Source organism: Triticum aestivum, chromosome 5B (genome assembly GCF_018294505.1).
Source record: "Triticum aestivum cultivar Chinese Spring chromosome 5B, IWGSC CS RefSeq v2.1, whole genome shotgun sequence".
In the NCBI taxonomy this organism is placed as follows: domain Eukaryota; kingdom Viridiplantae; phylum Streptophyta; class Magnoliopsida; order Poales; family Poaceae; genus Triticum; species Triticum aestivum.
In genome coordinates this window covers 8,929,340-8,939,251 of record NC_057807.1, presented here as the reverse complement: position 1 = coordinate 8,939,251, position 9,912 = coordinate 8,929,340, and the positions used below count along the sequence as shown (strand labels likewise).

The 9,912-nt window shown below is 45.3% G+C and overlaps 1 protein-coding gene across 2 annotated transcripts; it reads left to right on the top strand.

The window, feature by feature from the left end:
• The first annotated feature begins 7,641 nt into the window (after window positions 1-7,641).
• Window positions 7,642-9,590, top strand: LOC123110090 (E3 ubiquitin-protein ligase RNF5). 2 transcript variants are annotated; one of them, XM_044530519.1, is made up of 2 exons: window positions 7,642-7,789; window positions 8,506-9,590. In XM_044530519.1, exon 2 carries the CDS (start codon window positions 8,550-8,552, stop codon window positions 9,252-9,254), a length of 705 nt encoding a protein of 234 aa, XP_044386454.1. In that variant the 5' UTR covers window positions 7,642-7,789; window positions 8,506-8,549; the 3' UTR covers window positions 9,255-9,590. The 2 variants fall into 2 exon arrangements, with proteins under 2 accessions (XP_044386454.1, XP_044386455.1); XM_044530520.1 differs by lacking the exon at window positions 7,642-7,789 and adding an exon at window positions 8,392-8,412.
• The last annotated feature ends 322 nt before the right edge of the window (window positions 9,591-9,912 follow it).

Sequence of the window (9,912 nt, the reverse complement as noted above, 5' to 3'; positions counted from 1 at the left end):
AAAGCATTCCTACAGTATCCGGGAGTTGCACAATCTCATGGTCTAAGGAAATGATACTTGACATTAGAAAAGCTTTAGCATACGAACTACGATCTTTGTGCTAGGCTTAGGATTGGGTCTTGTCCATCACATCATTCTCCTAATGATGTGATCCCGTTATCAACGACATCCAATGTCCATGGTCAGGAAACCGTAACCATCTATTGATCAACGAGCTAGTCAATTAGAGGCTTACTAGGGACATGGTGTTGTCTATGTATCCACACATGTATCTGAGTTTCCTATCAATACAATTATAGCATGGATAATAAACGATTATCATGAACAAGGAAATATAATAATAACTTATTTATTATTGCCTCTAGGGCATATTTCCAACAATTAGTAACTCGAAACAGGAGTTACAGAATAAACAGAGACTAGTTGAGGGGAAGTGACGATGAGTGTTGGAAATAGTTCCAAGATTGATATGATCATCATCACACACTCCCTATACTTTCGGGATTAGTGTTAAACCTAAATAAATGTTATTTAGCGTTTGCGTTGAGCATGAATATGATTTGATCATGTTTATTGCGATACAATTATTCATTTGAAGTTAAAGAATAATTGTTATTCTGTTTACATGAATAAGACCTTCGATGGTTATACACCCAATGAAAATAGTTTGTTGGATCTTGATCGTAGTGATACACATATTCATAATATTGATGCCAAAAGATGCAAAGTTAATAATGATAGTGCAACTTATTTGTGGCACTGCCGTTTGGGTCATATCAGTGTAAAGCGCATGAAGAAACTCCATAAAGATGGATTTTCGGAATCACTTGGTTATGAATCATTTGATGCTTGCGAACCGTGCCTTTTGGGCAAGATGACTAAAACTCCGTTCTCTGGAACAATGGAACAAGCTACTGACTTATTGGAAATAATACATACCGATGTATGCAATCCAATGAGTGTTGATGCTCGTGGCAAGTATAGTTATTTTCTGACCTTCACAAGATGATTTGAGCAGATATGGGTATATCTACTTGATGAAACATAAGTCTGAAATAGTTGAAAGGTTCAAAGAATTTCAAGTGAAGTGGAAAAATCATCGTAACAAGAAAATAAAGTTTCCGCGATCTGATCGCGGAGACAAATATTTGAGTTACGAGTTTGGTCTTCAATTAAAACAATGTGGAATAGTTTCACAGCTCACGCTACCTGGAACACCACAACGTTATGGTGTGTCCGAACGTCGTAACCGCACTTTATTGGATATGGTGCGATCTATGATGTCTCTTACTGATTTACCACTATTGTTTTGGGGTTATGCATTAGAGACAGCTGCATTCACGTTAAAAGGGCACCATCTAAATCCGTTGAGACGACAACATATGAACTATGGTTTGGCAAGAAACCAAAGTTGTCGTTTCTTAAAGTTTGGAGTTGCGATGCTTATATGAAACAGTTTTTCAACCTGATAAGCTCGAACCCAAATCAGAGAAGTGCGTCTTCATAGAATACCCAAAGGAAACTGTTGGATACACCTTCTATCACAGATCCGAAGGCAAGATATTCGTTGCTAAAAATGGATCCTTTCTAGAGAAGGAGTTTCTCTCGAAAGAAGTGAGTGGGAGGAAAGTAGAACTTGATGAGGTAACTGTACCTTCTCCCGAATTGGAAAATAGTTCATCACTGAAATCAGTTCCAGTGATTCCTACACCAATTAGTGAGGAAGCTAATGATGATGATCATGAAACTTCAGATCATGTTACTACAGAACCTCGTAGGTCTTCCAGAGTATGGTCCGCACCAGAGTGGTACGGTAATCATGTTCTGGAAGTCATGTTACTAGACCATGATGAACCTACAAACTATGAGGAAGCAATGATGAGCCCAGATTCCGTGAAATGGCTTGAGGCCATAAAATCTGAGATATGATCCATGTATGAGAACAAAGTATCGACTTTGATTGACTTGCTCGATGATCAGCAAGCCATGTAAATAAATGGATCTTCAAGAGGAAGACGGACACTGATAGTAGTGTTACTATCTACTAAGCTCGACTTGTTGTGAAAGGTTTTCGACAAGTTCAAAATGTTGAATACGATTAGATTTTCTCACTCGTATCGATGCTTAAGTCTGTCTGAATCATGTTAGCAATTGCCACATTTTATGAAATCTGGCAAATGGATGTCAAAACTGCATTCCTTAATGGTTTTCTTAAAGGAGAGTTGTATATGATACAACCAGAAGGTTTTGTCGATCCGAAAGGTGTTAACAAAATATGCAAGCTCCAGCGATCCATCAATGGACTGGTGCAAGCATCTCGGAGTTGGAATATACACTTTGATGAGTTAATCAAAGCATATGGTTTTATAAAGACTTTTGGAAAGGCCTGTATTTACAAGAAAGTGAGTGGGAGCTCTGTAGCATTTCTAATATTATATGTGGATGACATATTGTTGATTGGAAATGATATAGAAATTCTGGATAGCAACTTGAATAAGAGTTTTTCAAAGAAAGACCTCGGTGAAGCTGCTTACACATTAAGCATCAAGATCTATATTGATAGATCGAAACGCTTGATAAGATTTTTCAATGAGTACATACCTTGACAAGATTTTGAAGTAGTTCAAAATGGAACAGTCAAAGAAAGAGTTCTTGCGTGTGATACAAAGGTGTGATGTTGAGTAAGACTCAAAACCAGACCATGGCAGAAAATAGAAAGAAAATGAAAAGTCATTCCCTATGCCTCAGTCATAGGTTCTATAAAGTATGCTATGCTATGTGCCAGACCTAGTGTATACCTTGCTCTGTATTTGACAAGGGAGTACAATAGTGATCTAAGAGTAGATCACTGGACATTGGTCAAGAATATCCTTAGTGAGGACTAAGGAAATATTTCTCGATTATGGAGGTGAAAAAAGAGCCCGTAGTAAAGAGTTACATCGGTGCAAGCTTTTACACCGATCCAGATGACTCTAAGTCTCAATCTGGATACATATTGAAAGTGGGAGCAATTAGCTAGAGTAGCTCCGTGCAGAGCATTGTAGACATAGAATATTTGCAAAATACATATGGAATGTGACAGACCTGTTGACTAAGCTTCTCTCACGAGAAAAACATGATCACACCTTAGTACTCTTTGGGTGTTAATCACATAAGCGATGTGAACTAGATTATTGACTCTAGTAAACCCTTTGGGTGTTGGTCACATGACGACGTGAACTATGGGTGTTAATCATATACAGATATGAATATTGATGTTAAATCACATGGCGATGTGAACTAGATTATTGACTCTAGTGCAAGTGGGAGACTGAAGGAAATATGCCCTAGAGGCAATAATAAAGTTATTATTTATTTCCTTATTTCATGATAAATGTTTATTATTCAACCGGAAACATAATACATGTGTGAATACAGACAAACATAGTGTCACTAGTATGCCTCTACTTGACTAGCTCATTAATCAAAGATGGTTATGTTTCCTAACCATAGAGATGTGTTGTCATTTGATTAATGGGATCACGTCATTAGAAGAATGATGTGATTGACTTGACCCATTCCGTTAGCTTAGCACTTGATCGTTTAGTACATTGCTATTGCTTTCTTCATGACTTATACATGTTCCTGTAACTATGAGATTATGCAACTCCCGTTTACCGGAGGAACACTTTGGGTGCTACCAAACGTCACAACGTAATTGGGTGATTATAAAGGAGTACTACAGGTGTCTCCAAAGGTACATGTTGGGTTGGCGTATTTCGAGATTAGGTTTTGTCACTCTGATTGTCGGAGAGGTATCTCTGGGCCCTCTCGGTAATGCACATCACTATAAGCCTTGCAAGCAATGTAGCTAATGAGTTAGTTACGAAATGATGCATTACGTAACGAGTAAAGAGACTTGCCGGTAACGAGATTAAACTAGGTATTGGATACCGACGATCGAGTCTCGGGCAAGTAACATACCGATGACAAAGGGAACAACGTATGTTGTTATGCGGTTTGACCGATAAAGATCTTCGTAGAATATGTAGGAGCCAATATGGGCATCCAGGTCCCGCTATTGGTTATTGACCAAGAATAGTTCTAGGTCATGTCTACATAGTTCTCGAACCCGTATGGTCCGCACGCTTAACGTTACGATGACAGTTTTATTATGAGTTTATAAGTTTTGATGTACCGAAGTTTGTTCGGAGTCCCTTATGTGATTACGGACATGACGAGGAGTCTCGAAATGGTCAAGACATAAAGATTGATATATTGGAAGCCTATGTTTGGACATCGGAAGTGTTCCGGGTGAAATCGGCATTTTACCGGAGTACCGGGGGGTTACCGGAACCCTCCCGGGGGTTATTGGGCCTTCATGGGCCCTAAGGGAGAAGAGGAGAGGAGGCAAGAGGTGGGCTGCGCCCCCTCCCCTCTCTAGTCCGAATAGGACAAGGAGAGGGGGGCGGCGCCCCCCCTTTCCTTCCCCTCTTCCTCCTCCTTCCCCCTTCTCCTACTCCAACTAGGAAAGAAGGGAGTCCTACTCCCGGTGGGAGTAGGACTCCCCCTTGGCGCGCCCTCCTTGGCCGGCCGCCCCCTCCCCCTTGGCTCCTTTATATACGGGGGCATGGGGGCACCCTAGAACACACAAGTTGATCTACGGATCGTTCCTTAGCCATGTGCGGTGCCCCCCTCCATCATATTCCACCTCGGTCATATCGTCGCGGAGTTTAGGCGAAGCCCTGCGCTGGTAGAACATCATCATCGTCACCACACCGTTGTGCCAACAGAACTCATCCCCGACACTTTGCTGGATCGAAGTCCGGGGATCGTCATCGAGCTGAACGTGTGCTGAACTCGGAGGTGCCATACGTTCGGTACTTGGATCGGTCGGATCGTGAAGACGTACGACTACATCAACCGCGTTGTCATAACGCTTCCGCTTACGGTCTACGAGGGTACCTGGACAATACTCTCCCCTCTCGTTGCTATGCCATCACCATGATCTTGCGTGTGCGTAGGATTTTTTTTGAAATTACTATGTTCCCCAACAATATCTCTGGAGTTGAGGTTTGTAGAGATGCCCCATCGATCTCAAACCTTCTATTCGCCGATGATTCTTTGATCCTTATGAAAGCAAGTGCTATGAATGCGGAGGCGTTGAAATCAATTTTGGATTCTTATTGTGCTGCCTCGGGGCAAAAGGTGAGCGTTGAAAAGTCGAGTATTTTCTTTAGTCCCAACACAAAAGTGGAAGACAAGGCGCAAATTTGCACAATTCGAGATATTATGACTGAAGCTCTCAATGACAAATATTTGGGATTGCTTGCAAATGTGGGTATGGACAAAAGTGAGTGTTTCCAATTCCTAATTGATCGCATTATTACAAAAATTAGTGGATGGAAAGAAAAATTGTTATCTGCTGGAGGAAAGGAAGTTCTCCTCAAAGCTGTTGTACAAGCTATCCCAACTTATGCTATGTCCATCTTTAAAATTCTTAAATTTTTTTGCAAAGGAATCATTGACGCGATGTCGCAATTTTGGTGGGGTGACGAGGACAATCAGAAGAGGATGCATTGGATGGCGTGGTGGAAGATGTGTGTCCCAAAAGACCAAGGATGCATGGGCTTCCGAGATATACATTGTTTCAATCTGGCTTTGCTATCCAAACAGGCGTGGCGTTTGCTTGATAATCGAGAATCGTTATGTGCTACAATCTTGAGAGCAAAATACTTCCCAGATGGTGATTTAATGAATGCAAATCTAAAGAAGGGTTCATCTTTTACCTGTCAAAGCATTATGGCAGGAGTTAATCCCCTAAGGAATGGTTACATCTGGCGAGTTGGAAATGGACAAAAGATTGATATTTGGGAAGATGCATGGATCCCGAATTGTGCAAGTAGGAAAATTATTACTCCTAGAAGAAGGCATCTTTTGTCAAAGGTGTCTGACCTTATTGACCCAATCATGAATTGTTGGGATAAAGACTTGGTGAGACAAACTTTGTGGCCAATTGACGCTCAAAGGGTGCTCGTGATTCCCCTTCCGATGCATGATATGTCGGACTTCATTGCTTGGAGTTATACAAAAAATGGCTTGTTCACTGTTCGATCAGCTTATTCGGAGGAATGGAACCAACAACATGGGAGGAAATTGCAATATACAAATGGTATGGGTAGAACCAATGCTAATCCTATCTGGGGTAAGATCTGGAAACTATCTTGTCCGGCAAAGGTAAATTTTTTCATCTGGCGTACATTGCATGGAACTCTCCCGTGCCGTGTTACGCTCGCTAATAGACACATGAAAATTTCACCCATCTGCCCATCATGCTCAAATGGGCCAGAAGACACAAAACACGTCTTGTTTATGTGTCAGAAGGCGAAAGAGGTTTGGAACAAGTTAGGATTGTATGAGGTCATCAATAAAGCTTGTAGTGTCGATCGGGCGGGAGAGACAGTTCTTGAAATGTTACTACTTATGCCAGACCAAGAATTATTTGTATTGGGACTCAAGAACGTACGCGAATTGATTGCTATAACAACTTGGTATCTATGGTGGAATAGACGTAAACTGGTTCATGAAGGAAAGTCTCAAGATGCACATCAAACTTCGATGGGGGCTCGTGCCATAACGGCGAACTACGTTAATGCACACTCCACTAAAACAACCAGTAAAATAAGGGGATGGAGGAGACCTCCTATGGGTTTTGTGAAACTAAATGTTGATGCTTTTTTTGATCACGATCTGTTTAGGAGTACGGCAGGGGCTGTCCTCAGAGATGACAAAGGAAGGTTTATTGTTGGCGGAAATTGGAGGATTGATTGGTGTGTTGATGTATTAACGGTAGAAGCACTAACTATAAGGTTTGGCTTAATCCTTGCACAGAAAGCTGGTTGCAATCGCCTTATTGTCAACTCTGATAATATGAAAGTGATTGACACAATGAAAAATGGAGGACAATCAGCGGGTGCGGCAGCGGCAGTGTTCGACGATTGCTATTTTATGGCATGTGATTTTTCTGTTACTAGGTTTGAACATTGTAATAGGGAAGCAAATAAGGTTGCTCATGAACTTGCTAGACTAGCGAATTTTTCAGAGACTAGGGATTGGTGTGAGGCGCCTATGGATGATATTGTATCTTTTTTTATTGATGATGTAACTCTTATTTCCAATTAATAAAGTGTTATGTTTATTTAAAAAAAAAAGGTGTGCATGCGAGGTTAGGTTAGGAGGAGCAGATCAGACGGCCACTGTTCTTCTGTGTACTGTACTGTCCGTGGCACGTAGCGTAGCTCTGTTTCCACGCAGAACACATTTCGAGCGCACACGCATGCTTGCCGCCTGGTTTTTCTCTACAGGAATTCTGATTATTCACCTTTTTTGCGTGGGGTTTTGATGATCTCTCACGTTTTTTCAGACAATTTTTGATTTCTCACTTTTTTTTTAGGGGTGTTTTGAGGGATGATTTCTCACGTGGCCGGTTGCTCGTTCGCGTCGTCGCACGGGCTGGGCCTAGGAAGCCCACCGTCGCTTGTTTTTTGTTGTTGTAGGCCGCCAGGCCGATGCCTGTCGACTGGGCCGTCCCGGGTCGCCGTTAGCAGTAATTAACTCGGCTTTGACCAAAGTCAGAAGCAATTAATAACTCGCATCCAGCGAGATAGAGAGAGGGAGAGAGAGTCGCCTATTCATACTCTAGTACTTGTCATCTTCTTCCCCGAAGCTTCTCGTCCTCTCCCCTCCCCCTCGCACCGCCGGAGGGAGGCGCCGGCCGCGCCGTCTCCTCGCCCCGTCCGTCCGGCCGCCGGTAAGCAGTCCCACCCTGCCCCCTGATCCGCCCCCCGCGCCTCCTCGCGGCCCTCGTCTCTGCGCTTGGGCCGGCCAGATCGCGGCCGGCTCGGCGCGCCTCCCGATTCGGATCCGCCCGATCCCTCGGCCTCGGTCGTCGCGGCTCGCCGGGCGTCTGCTTGCGCGGGGCCCGTCCGCGCCGGATTCGGCCGCCGGGCTCGCTCGGTGTGCGGGCTTGCGGGGAGAGGAGCTTCTCGCCCCAGGCGTCGCACGGGCTCGCCCGTTGTGCGGCTGCTGCTCACGATTTAGTCTAGCACTGCTGCTGCTGCCGCTGTCGTCGTCGGAGTCGCTGCGCTGTCGGTGCTGCGGTCCCGTCTTGTGCGTTGCTTTGCTGGTGTGTGGCCGAGCTTCAGATCTCGTAGGGAGGGTTGGGGATGATTTTGTTTTTGTTTTTTCCAATGCTTCTACTAGATTCGCGTTGCTCCTCCTGCTAGTCGCTCTCATTCATTCCTTGTTTGAGCTTGCTTATTGCTGACACGAGAAATCTTACTCTAATCCTGTACCTGTAGATAGATTTTTCAGGGATTCGATCCTTCCTTGAGAAGATAGCTGCACATCTGGCTAGTCTTGCTGTTACCGCACGTCTGGCTGTCGAGATACGCTGCAATTTTACAAGCTGTTGGTTGCTATGTGTTGTTGAGTTGCTGATGACCATAACCATTTGATCATTTGCAGCTCGTCGTGGGTGGTTGGTTCCGAGCGAGCGACGCCCAGCCAGCATGGCGGCAAATGTGGGGGAGTCCACGAGCGGCAGCAGCAGCGTGGCCGGCGACGGCGGGGGCAGCTTCGAGTGCAACATATGCTTTGAGCTGCCGCAGGAGCCCATCGTCACGCTCTGCGGCCACCTCTTCTGCTGGCCCTGCCTCTACAAGTGGCTGCACATCCACTCGCACTCGCCCGAGTGCCCCGTCTGCAAGGCCGTCGTCGAGGAGGACAAGCTCGTCCCGCTCTACGGCCGCGGCAAGGACCGCGTCGACCCCAGGTCCAAGGGGGTGCCGGCCGGGGCCGAGATCCCCAACCGGCCGACCGGGCAGCGGCCCGCCACCGCCCCGCAGGCCGACCCCAACAACCACTTCCCCAACGCAAACCCTAACCCCTGGTTCATGGGGGGAGGGGGCGTCCCTTTGGCCAACGCGCGGTGGGGAAACTACACCTTCTCGGCCGCGTTTGGCGGCCTGTTCCCGCTGCTGAGCTTCCAGGTGCATGGATTCCCGGACGCGACCGCGTACGGGCAGCCTGCCGGGTTTCCCTATGGCTACGGGCATGGCCATGGCCATGGGCATGCTTTCCATGGCGGGCACGCCCACGCCGCTGCCCCCCGGCACGCGCCGCCCGGGCAGCAGCAGCAGCAGGCGGACGTGTACCTCAAGGCGCTCCTCATCCTGGTTGGCTTTCTCGTGATCGCGAGCCTCATCACATTCTAGGTTCGTCACCATTGTCATTTGTCACCGTCATAATAAGAGAAACGATTGTCATGATACTTCTCAGATGTTGTGTGCATTACCTTGCCCCCCCGTACGAAAGCCCCGGTCTAAATCTGAGTGGTGCGTTTTGAGCGAAAGTGTTCATAGAACTCATGTATATATGTGCTATTTAGACGCGGTCTGAATGGGGGGTGCCTGTGTACCGTAGTAGTTTCACACTGATTCGTGAATGATTTGGAAACCTCTGTTTGGAGTGGATGTACCAGACCAATTATATCATGTGTAATTTTGTTTCGACTGTCAAAGTGAGTGGGGTGTCCAGCTATTTGGAGTCCATGTCTTGTCTTCCTCTTCTGTACTGTATTGTTAAGATGCTTTGCGATGATGGCTGTAACTCTCTCATGTCAGTGTTCATGTTAGAATACTGAATTCATATCTTCTTTTTTCTCAATTTTGGTTTGACTGTAAAAATGAGTGCGGTATGCAGTGATTTAGAATCCATGCCTTTTCTCTTTTCTGCAATTTATATATGGTCTTTTTACAGTCGGTGGTTTAATTATGATTCCGGGTCGAATGATTCATGTCGCCGCGGTTGCAGGTGCAACTTTGTTTCATTTTCCAAGGTCCTGTGTATGCATTTTCCGGTCTTGAACAGTCT